Source organism: Caretta caretta, chromosome 11, assembly GCF_965140235.1.
Source record: "Caretta caretta isolate rCarCar2 chromosome 11, rCarCar1.hap1, whole genome shotgun sequence".
NCBI classification, from domain to species: Eukaryota; Metazoa; Chordata; order Testudines; family Cheloniidae; genus Caretta; species Caretta caretta.
In genome coordinates this window covers 31883722-31907692 of record NC_134216.1, presented here as the reverse complement: position 1 = coordinate 31907692, position 23971 = coordinate 31883722, and the positions used below count along the sequence as shown (strand labels likewise).

Below are 23971 nucleotides of genomic sequence, written 5' to 3'. Positions count from 1 at the left end.
GGAAAATTGAGGGTGCTGAGCACCTCAGAGAAGACTCTCAGCACCTACCAAAATCAAAACCTACATTTTCATTTCCATGGAAATATTGTTAATTTACTTTAAATTTACAAGTCATTAAAATTAATGTTCAGAATTATTTATTCTTTTATCTATGGTTTTAAATCTTTTTGAAATTTTACTTTTTAGGTTGCTCATGAAAAGGCTTGGGACCAGTATCATTTTGCTAGGAATCAACGTAGAGCTTTGATTCTAAACTGGGCTCAGGCTAGAAAAGCCTTTTTACTGAAAGCAGTAATGACTATTGCTGAAGCCTGTGCTGCTCATGAGACAGAAGTGATGTTGGCTAATAATAGAAGAAAGCAACAGGAAATCTGTGCTGATCTGAAAGGAAAGGTAAGCTCAATTAAAAGACCACACATAAATATATTGGTAGTTGTATCCTGGTGGATTCAAAATTAACTCAAGCAAAAATCTTGCATAACCAATAGTATTAAGATAAAAAATCCTAATGGAGACTGGTTGTCATATCCTTAAAAAGAAAAGGAGTACTTGTGGCACCTTAGAGACTAACCAATTTATTTGAGCATAAGCTTTCGTGAGCTACAGCTCACCAAAAGGGCCAAATAAAGGAGAGTTAGGATGAACAGACGGACAAAGAAAAGCAACAAACATGGAAAATGAGATCTGTGCCAAGCATCGTCCTGATCTCCTTGCTTGTATTTTGTATCCCTCTTACAATTCTTCATTGAATTTTTGGTTTTTTAGACTGTATACTCTTGGGGGAAGGGATCAAGTTTTCCATCATGACAGTACAGTGCCTAGCACATTTTTGGGCAGTATTGTAATACTAGTCATAAATAAAAGAAATAAATTGAGTATTCACTACTCTGTGATTCATACTTATCAGTTTGCGAGTGTAGATGCAGCCTTTAGCATGTCACGTTTGTTGTATTTTTATCCTTTTAGGTTAAAATGGTAAAGTATAAATGTGATCATACCGATTTTGATGGGCTTCACACATTCTGTGGGTGGGGGAAAAATGGGGCTCCATTCTAAGGGAAGAAGAATGGTCTCAAAAGGTTAAACTGTGAGATTGTGAGCCAAGACACTAGGATTCTGTTCTGGGTCTGCCACAGGCTTCATTTGTCACCGGGGCAAGCCACACAACATCTCTGTGCATTAGTTGCCTCTTCTGTAAAGTGGGGATGATGCTTCCCTACCTCACATGGGGGTTATGAGACTTAACTCATAAGCAGAGCTGGGTGAATAATATAACATTTTTCAGAATTTTTGGCAAATTGAAAAAGTATGTTGGTGAATCAAATGAATATTTTGTTTCCAAGCATCTCTACAGAGCTAGATTCACAAAGGAAGAGGAAAATAATATCTGCGCGTCTCCTCTAGAACCTTTAGCCCAGTGCTTAGGGGACACTCACCTTGGATGAGGGAGACCTAAAGTTGAATCTCTGCTCTTGGACAGGGATTTGAAGCCAGATCTATCCCTTCCCAAGTGAGTACCCTAACCACAAGGCCCAGTGTATTTTATTCAAAGTGAAATAGCTTCAACAGGAGAGACCCACCCCAGAATAGCCAATAGCACAGTAGTTAGGGCACTTAGCTGGAAAGGAGGAGACAAGGTTTTAATGGCTCCAGAGTGGAGATTCAAACCTATGTCTCCCACAGCCTATTCTTACCACTGTGCTAAAGATTGTGAAGGGGAAGTATCAACTCCACTGATTTGCGAGTGGTGATTAAATTCCACTGATTTGCGAGTGGTGATTAAATTCCCTTGTGAATCTAGCCCAGAAAATGTTTTGGATCAAAGCTTTTGGGCAAATTTGTACCAAATTCGCAAACAGTTGGTCGACCTAAACTGCAGTTTTTTGTCAAACTATTTGTCCAAAAACTTTCACCCAGCTCTACTCATAAGTTCTTGCAAATAGTTTTGAGACTTCAGATGTCCCTTTTAGAAATGTTATGTATAACAGTGTATTATTGATGGTAAACATAACTACCACCAATTCTTAAAATTAATGCTAGTCTGTTTCTGAAGAGCAATATAATGAATTTCAGTTTCCTCTTTTGTTTTCTTATGAGAATTCACATCTTCTAGAATGTGGAAAAGTTGATGCCACGGCTTGCTTGTCCCTATCAGAGGGCTTCTAGTAATGGTTCACAAATATTCTGGAAGGCGTAAATGTGTTAACAGAATACTGGAGATGGTAACACTTCTTTTTCTGTAGAGAGTAGGATGGGAAGGAAGGATCTGAAAACAAAGAAAAGGAAAGTGATACCATGTTGATGTATAATGGGGAAAGTCTCACATTTCTGAGAATGAAAGATCGATAAAAGGCATGTTAAAAGTTGTTTGAACTGGGCTCTGATTTTTCCAGTTACACAGAAATTAACATTTGAAAGCATGCTGCATTATTCTCACTCTTCTAATGTTATCTCTCTTGAACTCTTACTGGTTAGCAAGTACTTGTCAGTTGCTTTTCGTTCTATCCAAAAGGTATTATAAAACAAGAAACCTTAAATTGGATCAAATTTTTCAGTTACTCTGGATTTACAGGAGTATAACTGAGAGCAGAATTTGGTTCTTTAAATGAACCTATTTTTCTATGTTAGCTTGGTGCACCTTATGGCCCAGATCCTCTGTTTTGCTGAACTTTTGTTTGGCACAGCAGTGGGTCTGGGTGCGTGGTTATTAGGGAATTAGGGTTATTAGTTATGTCTCCAAGACTAGTGGATCAGCTTAGTGCCCTGGCTTTGGGTAACACAGCCTGGGCCTGTCCTAACATATTCCAGACAGCAACTGTCCATAGGGGACCATTTGCCAGCTGAGTATTGCTAAAGTACAGAACTCTGGCCACACTCCTTTCTGTACCTCACACCCTTCCCAAGCAGTGGCCAAATGGAGGAAGTGATGCACAAGCCAAGTGCTCTGTCTCTGCACTAGCTGAGAGCTCCCCTATGTTGCAGGAATTCTCAGCTAGTCAGATCTGGCACCTTTCCAACTGTGATGAGGTCCCCAGGGTGCAACCTGGACTGTGGGACTTCTGAGCCCTCCAAATGCACCAGCCTGGGTTGCCGCTCACACTATAATGCTGATGTCAACCTACAAACCTCTGACAGGCACTGCACTTACACAGACATCCACCGGCAGGGACACACCCAACTGAGTTACATGAATGATTTTCCAGTCACTCATGAACCATCAATAGCAAGGCTCCAACCAGTTCCCCCCCAGCTCCAACCTTACACCCCAGGCTGTCCCCTGTTACACTGTTCAAGGCTGCCTTGGACAGTGCACATTCATTAAAGTAGTTCACCCCTGCCAGAGTGTCAAGTGGACACATACTCACCTTTGTAAACTAAGCTGAGATTTCCCAAGCACTTCAACCAAAACACACTGTTTTAAGTAAAATATAAAACAGATTTATTAACTACAGAAAGACAGACTTTAAGTGATTATAAGTGGTAGGCATAAAGGTCAGAGATAGTTCCCTTAAGAAAATAAAAAGTAAACATGCTTTCTAAATTCTAAATGTCTAATCTAAACAAGAGTTGAATCATACAGCTTTTCTCATCCTGGCAGATGGTACAAGCAGGTTACAGTTCTTTAATACACAGGCTGGGACTATTTTCCAGCCTGGGACCATCTTTTCCCAGTTTAAAGTCTTTGTCCTCCAGATGTTCTTCCAGGTGTTGAATTGGAGGGGGAGAGAGGCCAAGTGATGATGTCATTTCCCCTCTTATATTTTCTTCCAGCAAGCTGGAGAGATCTTTCCTGTAACATGGGGATCCTGCAGTCCGTTGGTCAAGCTGTCTCTACTGCATACGTGCTCTCTCTGAGAAGTCTCTGGGATGGCATTGGGAGAACAGATTCCCTTTAATGGGCCATCAGCACATGTCTGGCTGGTCCTTTGTTGCAGCTGAAGGATTGGCTGTGTGCGTCAGTAACACATATAACAATCTACAGGTGAAGAAATGCAAAGACTTATCACCCCCATTTGCAGACAGGAAATCTGGAGCATAGAAAAGCCAAATGACTTGCCTAGGAGTTATTAGTTGTAGGTTTGTGGGTTAAGCCTGGGCCTGGGAATCTGAAGGCTTAAATGTAAGACCTAGGAGTTGTATGTATATACTCTGTGAACTTAAGCAAGCCAGTTAATCCATTTCACTTACTCTTTCTGGTGCTTGTTTAAGAGATTTTTTTTCCCTTCCTCTAGGTGAGAAGTTTTATGTTTGTCCATATTTGTAGTACAGGTCCAGCAAGCCAATGGGCAAAGTTAAGGATTTGAATCATGTATACAAGGCTAGGGTAAGGACATATTTTACAAAATGATAATACCCTAAGTCTGATTCCAATCTATATCAGAGATAGGACAGAAGGGACTATTGTGTTAATCTAGTCTGACCTTCTGAATAATACAGGCCATAGCACTTCCCCGCAATAATTTATTTTGAACTAGAGCATGTCTTCTAGAACATCCAATCTTTAACAGCCAGTGATAGAGAATCCATCATGATACTTGGTCAGTTGTTCTTCAAGTGATTGCACATGTGCATTCCGCTCAGTGTCTGTGCACCCCAGACGTAGCTGGAGTGGAATGCACATGCACGTGGAAACTTTTTCTCTCAGCTGTACCCATTGGGCAACTCACCCTCCTCCTGCTGCTGCACACCACTGCATGCAGCTGAAGGGCAGAGACACTTCTAGCCCCCTTTCACTCTTCCTTACCACTCACAATGGTCATTGGAACTCTGTTAATACCAGAAGAGTTGTCTCTGATTGGGTATAACAGTGTATGTATTGTAGTTAGTCTAGTGATTTTAGTGTAGTTTGTAAGTTTTTGGACTTTTTTTTCCCCATTTTGAGGCCTTTCTGCTTATGGTACCAAGATAAACCCTGCTCACCATGTTTCAAGCTGTGTGCTTCTTGCTCAAGGCCTCTGCCATTGAACCTCACAATATCTCCCTGAAGTGCTTGGGTGAAGCCCATGTAAGAGACTGGTACTAGAGTTGCTAGTACTAGTTGAAGGCTAGGCTGAAATTTCTGCTGGTGGAGGGCCTGCTCAAGCCACCATAAGAGCCACCCCAGGCTGACTGCTGCCAAGTGCTGCAGCTTCACTGAGAAGCACACCTCCAGCTTTAGCGGAATCCCAGCACCACTCTCCATTGCCCATACTGAGGAAGGAATAAGACATCTTCTCCTGGTAGAGGCCTCTTTGGGTCTCCACCCCCTAAATCTGATAAGAAGTGCAAAAAGGAGAGGAATAGGGTGCATCTGAAACCAAAGTGCTCCTCCACCAAATCCATGCCTAAGGCTTTAGCGCAGCCAAGTCCACCATTGAGCCTAGTGCCAGAAGCAGCACAGTCATCTTCTTTGGCACCACAACAGGATGCCATCTCAGTGCCAACTACCCTGGAGCTGTTTGTGGCAGCAAGAAATCTGCTTTGCCTCTTGGTGCCCGTGTCTCCATCATTACAAGAGTTGGCTCCCTCTGCACCATTTCCCCATCCACTACCAGCAGTTGCCTGCTTCCCACTCAAGTGGCCACTCAGTACCATCCTAAGGGAAGCCTGCAATGCCCCACCCATCAGCACATTCTTGGCACCGCTTCCTGGTCCTGACTGGATCAGCCCCTCTATGATCAGAGGAAGGGAAGTCTTCATTGTTACATTGTGAGGCGGGATCTTACATCTTGTAAGTCTGAAGCAGGACATGCCAGTATTCTCACAGATCCTGTCTTTCAGTCTACCTCCTCAACCCCTCAATGGAAACTGCTATGAGAATGTGGGCTGACTAGTGGTGTCCGGCCTTATATCAGTGGCTGTTTTGGAACCCTTGAGCTTTCCCCCCAGTTTCCAAGTATTTCCCTCATTGTGCTTACTCAGTGCCCTGATCTAGAAGGGCAATGTCTGCACACCAGGTGGCTCCATCTCCAAAGTCTGGTACCAGGCATCAAGAAGAGGTCCCAGAGGCAGAACAGCAGCCAGTAGAAGAAATTCTACCCCTTCCCCTTTTGGCTTCCTCACCAGATGAAGTTGCTTTATCCAGAATCTCACCTGATGATTTTAAAGTGTATCAGGAGTTGTTAGAGAGAGGCTGCAGACTTCAGCATAGAGGTTGAGGAGGTCAGGGAGTCCTCACCTAGCCTGGTTGACATCTTATCTGTGGGTACCTCCAGAGTGGCTCTGCCAATTATTGGGGCAATACTAGAGCCTGTAAAGGCTCTATGGCAGATTCATTGCCTCCCACCTTTAAAAGGGCAGAAAGAAAATACTATGAACCCTCCTGAGGTTGAGGACCTTTATACTTACCCACCAGTAGGCCGATTAGTTATGATAGCAGCTAATGAGAGCGTGCACGTGACAGGGGCACTAGATTGTCACCCCCAAATCAAAACACAAAGAGGCTGGTCTTATTTGGCAGGAAGATTTGACAGGCGGGTGCAGCTGCATATTGCTAACTAACAGGCTCAGCTGGGGTTGTATGATTTATAGGGCTCCATGGAGAAGTTCAGAGAACTGCTTCTGGAGAAAACTAGGCAGGACTTCTCTTCCCCGGCTAATGAAGGCAGACTAGTCGTGAGACCATCACTGCAGGCATGGCTGGACGCAGCAGACTCAGCAGCTAGAATTATGGCTTCTGCAGTTGCCATGAACCGCTCATCCTGGTTGCAGTCTTCTGGTCTTCCCTATGAAGTCCAGAATACTATCCAGGACATGCTGTTTGAGGGTCCTTCTCTATTCTCAGACCAAATGAACAGAAAGCTCCATGGGCTCACTCTGTTTTCCTTAGAATCATGAAATCATCATTTCATGATCACTTTTACCCAAATTGCTTTCAACCTTCAGATCCTCAAGCAGTTCTTCCCTGTCAGTCAGAATCAAATCTAAAATGGTTGTCCTCCTGCTTACTTCCTCAACCCTGTGAAACAAACTGTCCCAGACATTTAAATAACTTATTGGACATTTCATTTTGCCATATTACTTTTCCCAACAGATATCTGGGTAGTTCAAATCCCCCATTACCACCAGTCTTGAGTTTTGGATATTTGTCTTTTTTTTTTTTTTTTTTTTTTCAAGAAATGCCTCATCCACCACCTCTACTAATTTGGTAGTCTGCAGTAGACCCCCATCATGATCGCTGTCAAAGCTGAATCCCCACTCTGGCACTTTCAGTGCAGAAGGTGGGGGCCCAGAAGGATTTTAAAAATTAATACTAGCCACTCCAGGCTTGTATTACACTCCCAAGGTTACAGCTTTTCTCTGACTTTAGGCTTGGTAAACGCTGCCACCACCCAAATGCAAAAAACGCCCTTGAACCCAGGAAGGAGCACTTGGGAATTCCTCCCTGTGAGGTACCCTCAAGCCCTTTCACCCCCCTATGGGGAAGAACTGAGAAAGGAAACAAAGGAAATTAGCTGTTGCCACCAGTTAATCAAACATGCACAAACTTCTTAGGACACCAAAAATCCAATCCTGTCCTTAAAAAAGGTACATTTTATTAAAAACAAAATGGAAGAAAATACATCTGGAACTTAGGCTTTTGCTAGATTTTAAAAGAGTAATTCCAAAAATTAAGCATCCAAAATAGCTTTCTTGGGGGTTCAGCTTAAAGGTTACAAGCAAACAAAAGCATCTGGAGTTAGCACAGAGGAGATCCACAAGCCAAAATAAAGAAATAAACCTGATTGAGTCTATCTAAACATTCACCGTCTCAATGATTCCTTCTAGGTATGGAAGATAATTTTGCATACATGGTTCAAACCTTACACAGCATTCCTGCTTATAGCATTGCTGCTCCGTGTTCCTGCAGCCCAGAGAAAACAGACAAAGGGAAAGTTTCTTTCCCAATTTTAAAAAGTTCTACCTTCCCATTGGCTCTTTTGGTCAGGTACCCACTTCCGTTTCTTTACCTGGGGGAACTTTTAACCCTTTACAGGTAAAGCAAGCAGAGAACAGCTACCAAGAGGGATTTTACAGCTAACTGGCTGGTTAGGTGTTCATAAAAAGGGAGTTACCCCCTCCCCCACTTCATTTATCACAATGGCATTCTTGTCTTCTTCCTATCCCACTCGGACTTTCAGCTGGTCTACCTCTCACCTCCATTTGGATCTCAGAACAAGTGTTTATTTTCTTATGTATCATGCAAGATCTCTTTCCTCTTTCCTGCCTGTCCTCTTTTTCCTGCCTGTCCTTCCTGAATAAGCTATACCCACCAAGTCTTAGCGATGCCAATTAAGTAATTTAGCTTATGTATGAACTACTTCCATTTGTGTATAGGCATCCAAGATATTGAGCAGATTCATCTACTTTCCTTCTTGTTCTCCTGTGACCCTACTTGTAATTTGTTTCCCCTGCAAGATCTAGCCCTCTGTTAGATCTTTAATACTTACCTGAGGTCTTTTGTCATCTGCCCCTTTGACTAGTTTAAAACCCTCCTCACTAGGTTGGAGGATCAGTGTCCGAAGATGCTCTTACCTTTCTTGGTCAGGTGGACCCTATTTCTTCTAAGCAGTCTGCCTTCCTGGAAGAGCATCCCATGACTGAGAAAGCCAAAGCCCTCTAATAGACATCACTGTACAAGTTACTTAAATGTTTACATGCCAATCACTATTTTAGTTTCTCCTTTTACAAATATAAAAAATACAAACTTTTCCCAGGGTTTAATCTGGAAGTCAAATTGTTGTTGGTTTTTTGTAATTAAGACAGTTATTAGCAAAATACAAGCTAAGTTACCAAATGCTCATTTTGTTAACCCGATTCTCACATTGCAGGTTTCAGAAATTGTTTGTACCACATATAGACAGAAATTCTTTCCAATCAGTTGTCCTGCTACTGATGACTTGGTTATGTCGTTAACGCCACACATGACTGTAAGCACGATGAATGTTACTTCACTGTTGGAGCTATCACCATCGCACACCTAACCCACTTATGGAAGCAGCAGGAAATAGGCCTCGGTAGCTGGTGGGGGATCTTGATGTAATGTGCTTCCCCTGCCCTGACACTCCTTGGCAGTGTCAGTAAGCCTGTGCTAGAACTTCAGGTGCTACATACAGGAGAAGCTCAGTGCTATCTTGGTTGTGGGTGATGGGTAGGTCTGGAAAGTGTTTTTAAAAGAGTCTGAGCGAAAGTACATTGAGATTAATTAACAAAGGCCTAGTTCCTCAAAGGTATTTAGGGCCCTAACTCCTATTGATTTAAATGGAAATGAAGAACCTAAATACCTTTTAATCTGAGCCAAAATGAGACAAAAAGGATGGGTGAGAAAATATTAGTAAGTTAATTTTTTTAAGCATTTTGCTAAAATCTGAGTAGGCGCTTAAACTGTATCTGTTCCCTTCCTCCTTTGATTGAGCTGAACCACCATCTATTGTGGCTCAGAAAACTTAGGTAAAAGGAAAATGGGCAATATTACAGATTCAGTTGCATAATTTCCTCACATTATTTGCCAAGTTTATATATGCTGAAGTGTGGTTTTATTCTGAAAATTGACTGTAAATTTTTATGGGGTTTTGTGACAGCTTTTAATGTACTTTTTCCTTAAAAACTGTAGACATGGTGAATCAGAATGCTTGTGCAGATAGAGAGTTTGGCACTTCAGGGAGAGAAAGTAGATTTTATATTCGAAGTTTCTTCCCAAAGAAAGCATATTTACCTAGAGCAGAACAGGGAGGGGATGCAGTTTACAGAAGTAATAAAGAATCAAAAGAACTGTTCATACAATTATAGAAGGACATATACAAGATTGTACTGTTTCAAGCAGTAGCAAACAATCAAATAATTGATAAATGGAGATACAGTTTAGGTATAGGTAGGTGCAAATATCTGAGACAGACAGCATATATAATGTTTAAGCATGCTAATAAAAACTTTGACATTCCGTGTACCAAGAACAAAAAAGTTCTTCTGTATAAAAACAGAACACTGACTGAAAAGGGAGGACGTACAAGGACAGGCCATGAAAGCTGACATACATTGATACATTGTCTTGAGCTAAGATGCGGTGACAAGCTTTCAGCTCCAAGGAACTGAGATGGGTCTCATATTCGATTGAGAGTTTTATAGCTACCAGACTATGACTGAGTTTCCTGACTGACTGTGAATATTCCCACACTGACTCTTTACATTCTGGGTCTAGAGAAGATTAAATCTTTTTGTAAAGACAAAATTCTCCTCTACTTGTTACAGTCCTGTGTTTAAATGCAACTATAATATCAACATAACCTGAAATTGAAAGGCAGCACATTCAAAACTGATGTAAGGAAATATTTTGTGTACAACACATGATTAATCAATGGAACTCCTGGCCACCAAATATCATAGCCAAGAGTTTAGCAGAATTCAAGGAAGGATTAGATGTTTATATGGATAGTGAAAACATCCAGTTATATGAATAGAATAAAACTACAAGTGATGTAAACCTTCATGCTTCAGGGCATAATTTCACTGCAAACCGTTGGGAGTTAGAATGAAGCTTCCCCTATGAACAGATTATTCCATAATTGTCTGTTTCCAAAGGTTATAATGTCTTTGAAGTTTCCAGTACTGATCACAGTCAGAGACAGGATACTGGACTAACTGGATCACTTGTCTGATTTGTTATGGCAACTTTTAGGTAAACTGAATTTGACTACAGGTGCTATCTGAAAGTCCCACAGGATGAAATAATCACTACCCTCCAGGGAGGCACAGACTTAAGTGGCTTGCCCAAGGTCACACGAAGGAAATCTGTTTCAGAGCAGGGCATTGAATCTGGGTCTCCTAGGCTGTCACCCTAACAATTGAACCATCTTTTCTCTCTAACTCCCATTGTCTGTAAAGGATGTTTGTACTGTACGGGTGAAACTAAGGACAGAATTTGGCCCTGAAACGGGAGTTTAATTAACCATTCTATCGATGTTGCATGAGCTAGAATAGAATCCAGATCTATGGTGTATTGGCTCTCAGTGCTAAGACATAAAAAAAACAAACCCTTAAATTGTCACTAAGGTAAACCGATATTATGCTGAACAGCAGTCAGATCTTTGAAGTAAAAAGATGTGACTTTCACATAGCTACTTTTCTGAACATAACCACACTTCATCTTCTGACTATTTTAACATGCAAACTTCAGTTTGTAGCAATTAAAACAGTAAGAAGATCCCAGGTTGTCATATTAAAGACCCAAAACGTGTACGTATACTACTATCTAATATAGCTTGCTGTGTAGAAAATTGAATCAAATATTATGCTAATGTCACTGTAAACATACTGAAGCTTTGCTCAGAATAAAAATACTCTGATCTAAAAAAGTATCTAAAAACAAACTATTGATGCATTACTCTGAAATGAGCAATTTTCTTAAGCTATGAAAACAGAACTGAGAAGTTTTAAAGGAAAAGATATCCTGCAACACATTATTTAAAAAATAAATATTTAAAAACTGTTTACACTAGAGAAATTTGTTTAAAAAACAAAAAACCCATCATTGCTAAATTTGGTCAATCCCCCAATTATAGCAATGTTAAGATCCCTGGTGTAAATGCAGAGTTTCCAACTCTTGTCATTTTTATCATAAGTCTTCAAATATTAGTAGTTTAAGTTTCTCATGATCTCCCAATTTCTGGCATCAAACTTGTGAAACTTTGCCCTTCTTCAAGATGGACATGATTTCTCTACAGCCTTTGCATATGAAAGTGGTTGCCTCTAGTAAAAATGGCTGCTGACTCCCATTGTTTTCAATGAGACTGTACCCAGGCTACTCTTAGGAAAGATGAGAGGATATAGGAGGGAAACTACATGTATAAGCGAATGTGGCGAGCCATGAGAAAACTTAAAAGAACCAGAGGAAACAGAAGGGAGACTGAAGACATGAAAAAGGCTAGGGGATGTGTAACAGGGCCTCCTTGGTCCCACTTCTGTCTTGATCAACAAACTACGCAGAGACCCTTGTTCTGGTCCAACATCTTGTGCAGTTTATTTATAAAGGAGTCCTTCCTATCATTACTCCTGAGGGCATTCTGCATCAAAAAATTAAAAATTCTGCACACAATATTTTAAAATTCTGCAAGTGTTATTTGTCAATAAATAAATGCAGAGGCTCCAGCATGGCAGTGGGGAGCACAGGCCACTGGCTGCATGAAGGTGGGAGATCACCCTGCAGCCTCCCCATCCGGGGGACACAGACTTCACCCAACCCTGACACAGCACAAGGCCTGGACCTGGACCTGCCCCAGAAACACCTTGGGGCCCTGCCCCTCTATGCCAGGTACACCAGGTGTGGGGCAGGCAGGATCCAAATGTGGAGGGGCTAAGTGTTGGGGGATCCAGGTGTGGGATGAAAGGATTCTGTATGGGACAATCTGGGTACAGGCAGCTCAGTGGGGTATCTGGGTGTGGGGGGATCCAGATGCACAGAGGATTGTTGGGGAGGTTCCAGGTGCAGGGGAAGGGGCTTCCAGGTGAAAGTGGTTGGGGCTCAGCAGAAGGGTCTTGGTGTGGGGGTTTGAGCAGAAGGGTCTGGGTGCTGGGGGAGTGGGGGCTCAGGGTGGTGGGGCTCATCAGAGTGGGGTTTGAGTGCAGGGAGCTCAGTGGGGGGTGGTCTGGGTGCAGGGCTGGGGGTCTGGAGACAGGGAATCTGGGTGTGAGGGGACTCTAGATGTAGGGGTTGAGGTTCAATGGGGTGGGGTTTGGGTATGGAGGGGCTTAGGGAGGTTCTGGATGTACGGTGTGAGGCTTGGCCGAGCTGTCTGGGTATGGGAGGTCTGGATGCACAGGAGTTGGGTGGATGGGCAGAATTCTCTTCTGCTGGGCCATTTGTGCTTGGCTAAACGGGATCATCCCAGGCAAAGGGTATGTTCGGATGGGCAGAATTCAGTTTCCATGCAGCCATGGTAAGGCAAAGGGTATGTGGGGTTGGCTTCTTACGCATAATATGTGGGAATGGTTTCAAACTTCAGCACCATCCTTTCCCATAGCAAGCAATGGGTTGGGTTTCACATTTGAAAGGATGGGCTGTGGTTTTCGGGTGGATGTGCAGCACATACCTTCCCCCACCCCACCGCATGGCTATTCTCTGGGATGATCCCGTTTAGCCAAGCACAAACGGCCCAGCATGAACAAGGTCCTTCTACTGTTCCCTTACAAAAATTCCCCTATTTCAACCAGGTGACCATGAATGATATCACTCTCCTAAGGCTAACACAGAAAGATATAAACCGAATGTTGCTTGAATGTGACCAAAACCCAGGACCATTTGTTGCCATGCTTTGTGCTGCAATGATTCCAGAGTACCTCCAGGAGAGCTTCATGGAGATGTCTCTGGAGGATTCCCCCTCCATCACCAGACATGAGAACAGACTTTTCCAGTAGCTGTACTGGCCACGAATGCATCCCAATTCTTCAGGGCAAATCAAACATTAAACACTATTGCTTTTAAACCCTGTACTGTAGTTACAAATGTGCACTCACCAGGGGTGCCTTCTCCAGCTTCAGGGATCCCACCTTTGGAGGGTATTGGCTCCAGGGTGATGAAAAGGTCCTGGCTGCCGGGGAGAATGGATTCACCGCTTGCCTGCTGCGCATTCTCCTCCTCCTCTTCCTCATCCACAAAATCTGCCTCCCTGTTGCATGAGACTCCCTCCTTGCAGGTGTCCACAGACAGTGATGGGATAGTGGTAAGGTCCCCTCCTAGAATGGCATGCAGCTGATCATAGAAGTGGCATATATGGGGCTCTGACCCAGAGCGACCGTTTGCCTCCTTTGTCTTTTGGTGGGCTTGCCTCAGCTCCTTAACTTTCACGCGGTACTGCTGTGTGTCCCTGTTGTAGCCTCTCTCCAACATGCCCTGTGAGATTTTGGCAAATCTATTTGCATTCCTTCTTTTTGATCGGAGTTCAGCCTGCACAGATGCTTCTCCCCATACAGCAATCCGATCTAGTGTCTCCCTTTCAGTCCATGCTGGAGCTCATTTGTGATTCTGGGGGGACTGCATGGTCACCTGTGCTACTGAGTTCGCCACACTGACCAAACAGGAAATGAAATTTAAAAGTTCCTGGGGCTTTACCTGTGTACCTGGCTAGTGCATCGGAGTTCAAAATGCTGTCCAGAGCGGTCACAATGGAGCACTCTGAGATAGTTCCCAGAGGCCAATACCATCGATTTGTGTCCGCACTACCCCAAATTCAACTCAGCAAGGTCAATTTTAGTGCTACTCCCCTCGCCGGGGAGGAGTACAGAAGTAGATTTTAAGAGCCCTTTAAGTTGATGGAACAGGGTTGGTTGTGTGGAAGCATTCATTTGAAAATCAACCTAACGCAGCTAAATTTGACCTAACCCCATAGTGTAGACCAGGCCAGGGTTTGGGAAAGGAGACTGAGGAAGAAAGGAGGGAAAATATAGGGGCAGGTGAATGTGAGGAACAGAAAACCATATGTAAGTGGAGCAGGAATTAACTGACAATGGAGAAAGACAATAGAACCTTCCACACCTCAGCAGTTGAGACGGTAAATAAGTCCCCCTGTAACAGCATGCACTCACTGCTACCTTCTCCTGGCTGTTCTGGGGATTAGTTCCATCCAGGTCTTACATCCCCTTCTGCTACTTGTTCACATACCCTGCCAGCTCTATTTCTCGCTCTTCAACTCAGGTTGCTCTTGCTTCACAGCTTGGCCTTCCAGTCCAGTCACTATAGTCTTCTCCTTCCAGGGTGTCAAAGGACTATTGGGAAATTATCCCAGGCAGTGTCCAATTTCACTGTCCAGCCTGCACCACTTACCCCAAGTAACTGGTAGGGGAACCTGGACCTGCCCTCTACTCTGGGTTCTAGTCCAGGGACCCTCTGTCTAGCAACTGTGGTCTGTTTCCTCCCAGATGCTGCTCTTTCCTTGGCTTCCATCCTATGTCTTGTGGCTCCTCCCTCTCTCCATTTACCAGCAAAAACGCCTTCCTCTCAGGGAGTAACTTTAGACTACTCAACTCCATGGCCCCTGAACACACACATCCCTTTTCCCAAGGGATGGCTGCAGACTACTTCCTTTGTAGCCCCTTTCTGCTGTCAACTTTTTGCTTTATTTCAACCCCACCTATTCTCAGCTGGGATCTATCAATCAGTTGTTTAAATCCTGGCTCTTCCACAGGTGTAGTCTATCAGGTTAATTAACCTAATTTAAACTGTTCTGCCTTGTGTGAGGCTTGGAATTTGCAAATCACATCACTCCACATTCCCTCTGAACAGTTAACAGGGAGGCTCTGTTTAAAATTGAATTTTGAACATGAAATGACCATAAATTAGGGACAAGTGGTTTCCATCTAAAGTCTCAAAAATGAAACACACTAGAAATCCAACAGTTTATTTTCTAAAAAAAATCCATGACTTTTAAGCCAACCTCATGAGGTTTGGGAATTGAATACAAATTTTCCCTACTGAAGACCTGACTTAAAAAGGGGGGCACCTTATCCCTTGGTATCACTGTGGTAGGTAATAGACATACACAGAGCTTTCAAGCATTACTGCCACTCTATAGGGCAGGGTTATAGATACAAACAAGAAAGGCAAAACAGCATTGTTTGGAGACCGTACTGATAAATTAACAGAACTGATTGATTCTTTTAAAAATTCATCCTCATTAACACTTTGAAATCTAAGGGGCTGTCATTCATTTGTCATATTAAGTAGGTCCCTGTTGTAACCTCTAGTATCTCATACCCAAAGATAGTTAACTGAATATCTTTCAAACAGGAGATGCAAGTTTAGATTTCACTTTCTTGGTTTCTTTCCAAGAATAACAATGTTTAATTTTAGATTTTAATATACAGTAATTAAGTGAACAAAATTATACTCTAGGTTTCAGTATTTTTCTTATTTTTTGAAACAGAACTACTATTTTGGGCGCTTGGGAGACCTTTTTTCATAACTTGCATCCATTTCATTCCTTCGTGTTCATCGTAAACAGTCTTCTGTTAAACCCTTTTAGCTGCTCTTCAAAGTAACACATGTAGAGTTAAAGAGGAGAAAAAAAGAAGCTTATGAAGAGAGTGGGGTGGGAGAGAAAAATGCATGTATTTGAAAATCCTTATTTTAAAAAGGAATGAAAAATACCAAATCCCTAATATCATTTGTGTATATTATATTTATTTTTAAAGTAGGTCTGCTTGTAACCAATTTTGCAAAACTTTGTCTCACAAAGTGCTGTTAGACTATTGTACTTATAAAATATTTGAAACTAAGGGATTTATTCTCCCATTAATACAATAGCAATTTATGTGCTTAACTTCCATTAGCCTTAATGGAAATTATCTGTGTAAATCCCTGCATGTTGATAAGAGACTAGATCTTTAATTTTGTATTTTCCTCTCCATTTCCTTCCTCTTTTTCTTTCAATTTTTTCTTTTTCCGCTCTTTGGACTGGAGGGAGTCATTCAGGCAAGAGACATAGATCAGCACACACTACTTCTATTTGAAATATTCATTACTGAATTGTATTGCAAGTGAAGAGGCTGCGCTGCTGGTAATGAAAGTCACCTTTTTATGAGTTTTCCATGTTAATCTTCTAGCGATCTCAGTTTGACTTCACACTTTGGCCTATGGTATTGTAGGTAAGACATAATGATCTTTTCTATAAAGAGATTAAAACTTCTGCCAAATTCACTAAATCAGCTGTGTTATGTGATGTGTCTGATTGGAACTGAGTTGAGAAGAATAGTCTCACTGAAGACCTCCTTTTGGAATCCTATAAATCACTTAGTTCATAAACTTTATTAACTTTATCACCTTTTACATACATTTTGCTTGATTCTTGTCTTCAGAAATCCCCAGAGTTTGATGGCTCCAAAATGGCCTCTTCTCGGTAAATAGAATTCCTGTAGTCCTGATCTTAAAAACATGAAGGAGAAACTTACTGAGTGGTTTTGGATCTAAACTGGAAACTAAGAGGCAACTTCCTTCCCCTAACCTGTGTGATTTGTTTCTGTTAAAATGTAAAGGGAGCCTCAGATTTACCATTAAGCAGATTCCAGACTCCTACTGAGCGCCTGCTTCTCAAGTGGTGAGAGACAGAATAGAGTGTGGGTCAGGGGCTGAGAAGGAGCAGACGATGGAATAGGGCTCAGGTAGAACCCTTGGCCAGGGAAACAGAGGAATGTGAGAGAGGGGAGGAGCAGTCAGTAAGTGGAGAGAGATTGGACAATGTTGGCTAGCAGGACCTAGTGTAGTTCATTCCTAATGCTGCTTTCTGGACTTCTCCTGGCTGGGATTTCCCCTCAAACCTCCCTTCTCTTCTCTACTTACTCCATAGGTCCTTCCTCTATCGCATGAGCCTACACCCATGAAGTAGAAATAACTAAGGCAAATGGGTAAAAATAATTTGCTATATCCTCCGCTCTGGCTGAAATGTGATTGGTGCAGAACCAGCAGGGGAAGCACCTTTCTGCTTCCCTGATCCTGGGGCCACTGCAAACTTGATTGGTCCCTGAAGTACATTAGATTATCCTAAAAACTACACTAACTTAGAACTAGCTGCTTACAGCCTCAAAGGGCCATTACAGCAGCTAGGGATAAGCCGGGCACATTAGTGCCCCAGCAATACTCCTACACTGGGGGCCAGGATTCAGATTGGTATAGAAGTAGTAGGCTGTTACCTTCTTTGTAAACTCACCCCTACTTAACCACTGGTTTATACAACTATTTGTGAGACGCCAGTTTTCCACTATTTATAAGGATTCCTGGGTCCTAGTCCTGGATTTGTGAATGGAATGTTGTCTAGGGGTTAGAGCAATAGTTACAGACAGCAGAGCCCCACGCAGAGCTTTGGCAAGTGGATGAGGCTTGGCTCTGTCATATTAGAGACCTGGATATGTCATGTTAAAGACCTGGGTTCTATTTTCTGATCTACCTGAAGTGACCTCGTGTAACCCTTCAATTATCTTATTTGTAAACTGGGATGAATGATATCTGCCTGTCTCCTTTGGTAGAAGAATGAGGCTTTGGTCAGTAATAAGGCTGTGAACTCTACTAACACATCAGTAGAAGAGGTGAGACCAAAGCCCATATTCCCCTGGGCCAAAGAGTATTTTGTGGCATGGTGTCTCTTTGCCCCGGAGATGCAAGCAGTTGTGACAGGGTTAAATTAAATGAGACGTAGCAAAATGTTTGCTTAAAAAGGAAATGTTCTGAATTTTTCAACAGTAGCTCTCCTGGAGGTACTCTGAAAGCATTCTGGAATCATTGCAGCACAAAGCAATTTTTCAATAGTAGCCTCAAAATTAAATTACATGTTTGAATCTCACAGATCTAAACCTGAACTTTTTCATTCCAGTTCAGAAAATCCCAGTCCTGCTATTTTTCTGAGAATTTAGATTTACTTAGACTGTTTCAGTAGTTTACCTTAACCCTAATATAAAAGTAATATTGTTAAGCTGATAATGTCAGCATTAACAGGCTTCATTCATTCACTGTCTATTGTTAGAAGGTTTTAAGGTCTCCTTGTACTTCTTTGTTTCCTTCAGTTTTCTCAGGGTGACTTAAATATGACCATGTCCTTCACTGTCTCATTTTAAAAACAATCCTGTTTCAGCTTATTAAAAGAGCACACAAAGCAACTGAAACTAAACCTTTTTATTTTATAGTCCTATCCTGCTGAAACAGTTGAACAGTACTTCCAAAATTTCTTTTAAAAAAATACCCATTTAGTCAAAGACCCTGTATTACAAGTTTCACACTGGGAGGGAATTTCCATCAAGGTATTATATATAACTAAGCTCCAGAAAATAGAGTCTTAGAATGGAAATTTGGACATCTTTACTATAAGGTTCTACCAACTGTCACTATAATGATTTTACCTAATCCTTGTCCATCATTATTATTGTTTCACATATCTATTCAGATACACTGGTTTAAGACTATAATGAAGAACATAAGAATGCCCATACTAGGTCAGGCTAAAGGTCCATCCAGCCCAGTATCCTGTGTGCCAACAGTGGCCAATGCCAGGTGCCCCAGAGGGAGTGAACCTAACAGGTAATGATCAATTGATCTCTCTCCTGCCATCCATCTCCACCCTCTGAGAAACAGAGACTAGGGACACCATTCCTTACCCATCCTGGCTAATAGCCATTAATGGATTTAACCTCCATGAATTTATCTAGTTCTCTTTTAAACCCTGTTATGGTCCTAGCCTTCACAACCTCCTCAGGCAAGGAGTTCCACAGGTTGACTGTGCACTGTGTGAAGAAGAACTTCCTTTTATTTGTTTTAAACCTGCTGCCCATTAATTTCATCTGTACGCAGTATTCAAGATGTGGGCGTACCATGGATTTATATAAGGGCAATAAGATATTCTCTGTCTTCTTCTCTATCCCTTTTTAAATAATTCCTCACATCCTGTTCGCTTTTTTGACTGCCGCTGTGCACTGCATGGACATCTTCAGAGAACTCTTCACGATGACTCCAAGATTTCTTTCCTGATTAGTTGTAGCTAAATTAGCCCCTATCGTATTGTATGTATAGTTATTTTTTCCAATATGCATTACTTTACATTTATCCACATTAAATTTCATTTACCGTTTTGTTGCCCACTCACTTAATTTTGTGAGATCTTTTTGAAGTTCTTCACAGTCTGCTTTGGTCTTAACTATCTTGAGCAGTTTAGTATCATCTGCAAACTTTGCCACCTCACTGTTTACCCGTTTCTCCAGATCATTTATGCATAAGTTGAATAGGATTGGTCCTAGGACTGACCCTTGGGGAACACCACTAGTTACCCCTCTCCATTCTGAAAATTTACCATTTATTCCTATCCTTTGTTCCCTGTCTTTTAACCAGTTCTCAATGCATGAAAGGATCTTCCCTCTTATCCCATGACAACTTAATTTACATAAGAGTCTTTGGTGAGGGATCTTGTCAGAGGCTTTCTGGAAATCTAAATACACTATATCCACTGGATCCCCCTTGTCTACATGTTTTTTGTCCCCTTCAAAGAACTCTAATAGACTGGTAAGACATAATTTCCCTTTACAGAAACCATGTTGACTTTTGCCCAACAATTTATGTTCTTCTATGTGTCTGACAATTTTATTCTTTACTATTGTTTCAACTAATTTGTCCAGTACTGACGTTAGCTATTTTAAATTAAGAAGGCTACTATACAGTTCTTATAGGCCATTCTTTCTTCTGTTGACATTTTACTTGGAAGCCTATCTGCTGTAGAATATTGCTCTGCTACTGCTTTCTTTGCCCACCTACTGGTTATCTTATTCTTGTACAGCTCAGAAATACTGTAATTAGATTCTCATTCTATCTGCATGAGACATGCCCAAACCCCTTGGCTTCCTCTGTGGGATCATCAGATAAACATCTGTTAAATAGCATTTTCTACTCAAGCCTTCAGATGTTAAATTCTTTTCAAGCTGAACAGACTCTTGTAGGCAACATCACATTACTTAGACTCCCTCTAGTGTTAAATTTACTATCAGGATGTCACAACTAGAGTGAGCTATGAAATTAATGTGTCTTGGTGAAACTTAGCTGTTTTAGCTTTTGACATTTTGAATACCTCTCTTTCTTTATGAATGAATTTGCAGTTGAGTGTTACTTCCCTTCCATGGCTCTTTCCAGAACCTCCACAATTCTAAGACAATATTCACTTTTGACACTTTCTGTAATGGATCTTGTTTGGTTATCTTGCTTTGACAATGCCCCTGAATGTTGAACAGCCTTCCTGGGCTGGTTCACAAAGTCACTGCCTTCTATAGCCCTCCTGAATATGCATTTCTGAGATGCCTACAAGAAAACTAGATGGCTTAGGGGCCTGCTCCTTCTGACATTGGTGGCAATGGGAGTTTTGCCACTGACTTCAATAGAAACAGGGTCAGATCATAAGTCATCTACTTCATTTATTTATCTTGTGAATAACCTGCTTTATATGGAGGGATGAAGTCAAATGGGAAGGAAAAGGACAAGGATATTGGAATTGAAGCTGCGAATTGGTGTGGGGGAAAGATGTGTGGGCTGAAATATGGAGGAAGGGTGCATGGAGAGGAAAGCAGTGTGTTTAATTTAAAGGAGAGATAGAAGGATGGATGTGGGGAACACAAACAAGTCACTGGTAATTCACTGGCCTATCATGAAGTTTGTCTGTGATTACACCTATTATTTCTCATTGTACCAGAGAAAAGGATAATTTTGTCAGTAAACATCCTAGATCATTCAGCACCAATTTCACAGCTTCTCGCTGTCATTCACATTGTCCCCTCAGCATGCATACAGCACATATTATAAAGGGGTTGGGGGGAGGGGGAATCAACCCTACCAAGGCAATCCTGTACTTCAGTGTTAAACATCTTTGTTCTACTTTTAGTTCAGATTGTTTGCAAGCAATTGTTAGGAAGATTGGTGTAAGCTACTCCTATAACCTTTTCTTAGGAACTTCAGGTGAATGATTTTTATGCAATATATATTCTAGTGGAATAAATCATATTTAGTTCTCTTTTATAAAAAAAAATTAAAATGATTCATCACTGATGCTTACAGTTTTTTATAGTACAGTACTTAACATAAGAGTTATGTTAATGTGTCATTCTCATTAACAGTAAATCACAAAAACACGTGTCTGAGTTGCATAAGTACTAAGACTGGCCCCCTGATACTGTAGGTGCTTAGCACACTTACAGATCAGACAGTTTAGGGGTTTGCTTTGGGTTTCTTTTCTTGAGAATGACTGACTGTATTTAGTTTACTTTTTCAATTGAGGTTACTTCTTGAATTATGCAGCCACAAAACAGATGGTATGGCAATTGAGAGTCTGTTAAGAGAACATTCTCAAAGTTTTGGGAAGAAAGACCATGAAAAGTAACAAGTATACTCTGAGAATATTGCAGTAATATTTTTCTTCTCAAAGGTTACAGTTGTGAATTCCAGGCTAATGTCTCAGTGTAAGAATAATTTCAAAGAAAATAGCTTCTTACCTGCCTGCTGCTGCAGTGCAGTCATCCTCCTACACCCTATTTGCTACCTGCGTGTCTGATCACATGCCCTCATTTACAACTCCCCTCTTCCACAAATACACACACCCATCAGTCCCCACACATACATATCTGTCCATGCTCTCTCCTCACAAACAACCCACTTTCCACATTCTCATTCACACTTAACCACACTCTTACTCAGAGGCACATATATGCTCATTCTTTGCTCCCATCCTGCTTCCTGGTAAAACAGCTGGTAGTTCTTGCCCAGCAGGGAAGAGCTAACTGTTTCACAGGAGGGGGAAGGAGGAAGAGAAGAGCCCCATCTCCTCAAGAGCTCCCTGTTCCTTGGACCTAGCTTCCCTATTGCTGTCCACTTCCTCCTCTCTCTCCACAAAAAGAACTAGTGGCTCAAGCCTCACTAGTTCCCGCTCCCTTTCATCTTATTATTGAAAAAATTCTATATGACTTTCCCATTCCCCTCAGATCACTTTCTCCCCTCCTCCCCCCAACTCTCTTCTCCTTCTCCCTCTGTCACAGATGTTGAAGTTTCTTATTTGATCTCCTCCTCTTACCCTCCACTTGTCCCAGTGACCCCAACTCATCCTATCTCCTGATTTTTCTTCAAGCCTGTCCACATCATCTGCCTTATACTTTTCCCTAACCTCTCAGTCTTCTCTGGTTTTCCCTTCACAATAAAAACTTGTTGTAATTTCCCATCTTAAAAATACCCATCCTTGACCCCACGTGCCTCTCTACCTATTGCCCTGCTTCTCCAACGTTTGCCCAATCTCCTTTCTCATCTCTAAGCTCATTGAACACACTGTCTACAATTGCTGTCTGGAGTTCCTCTCCACCAGTTCATCCTAGACCTTCTCCAATCTGGCTTTCAGCTCTTGCACTCACTGAAACCCCTCTTCCTCAAGTCTCTAATGACCTCTTCTTAGCCAAATCTCAGAACTAGTACTCCGTCCTCATCTACCGCAACCTGTTAACCACCTTTGACACAATCAACCATAGTCCTCTTTTTGAAATCTTGTCCTCTCTTGTTTTCCACGACTCTGTCATCTCCTGGTTTTTATCCTGCCTCTATAATTGCTCCTTCAATGTGTCCTTCAGAGGATCCTCTTCTTTTGCTCTCCAGCTTTTTGGGAAGGTTCCACGGGGTTCTGAACTTGGTCCCCTTCTCTTCTTCCTCCAAACCTTATCTCTGGGTAGTATCAGTAAACACAAATTGAACTCTATCTTTATGTAGATAATTCACAGAGCTACTTCTGTACTCCAGACCTATCTCCTTCTGTCCAAACTAAAATCTCAGTCTGTCTCTCTGATGTCTCCTTATGGTTGTATAACTGTCAGCTCAAGCTCAACATGGCTAAAAAAAGAGCTCTTAATCTCTGACCTCCAAGCCTTCCTGCTGCCTTGTTTCTTGATCACTGTGGTCAAAACCACCATCCTGCCTGCCACTCAGGCCTGTAAATTCTCCCTAGGTCTTCACATACATTTGCAGATTTCAAGGCTAGAAGGAACCACTGTGATTATCTAGTCTGACCTCTATAACACAGGCCATAGAACTTCCCCAAAATAATTTCTAGAGCATGTCTTTTAGAAAAACATCCAATCTTGATTTACAAATTGTCAATGATGGAGAATCTACCATGACCCTTGGTAAATTGTTCCAGTTGTAAATTTGTAATGGTGAGAATAATTAACACTTTATTTTCAGTCTAAATTTGTGTAGCTTCAACTTCCAGCCATTGGATTCTCTCTGCTAGACTGACAAGCCCATTATCAAATATTTGTTCCCCATGTAGGTACTTACAGATGATAATCAAATCACCCCTTAATTTTCTCTTGTTAAACTAAATAGATTGAGCTCCTAGAGTCACTAATAGTACATGTTTTCTAATCCTTTAATCATTCTCGTGGCTCTTCTCTGAAAAGTCCCTAGTTGGTCAACTTCCTCCTGGAATTGTGGACAAGTATTCCAGCAGCAACTGCACCAGTTCCAGAT

General features: G+C 41.8%; 1 protein-coding gene across 2 annotated transcripts in view; it reads left to right on the top strand.

The window, feature by feature from the left end:
- CCDC148 (coiled-coil domain containing 148) overlaps positions 1-23971 on the top strand; it is a 174266-nt gene that overhangs the window by 102928 nt on the left and 47367 nt on the right. For both annotated transcript variants that reach the window (XM_075117866.1, XM_075117867.1), the window contains exon 10: positions 187-393. In XM_075117866.1, the coding sequence (XP_074973967.1) occupies positions 187-393 (207 nt within the window). The remainder of the gene's footprint in view (positions 1-186; positions 394-23971) is intronic.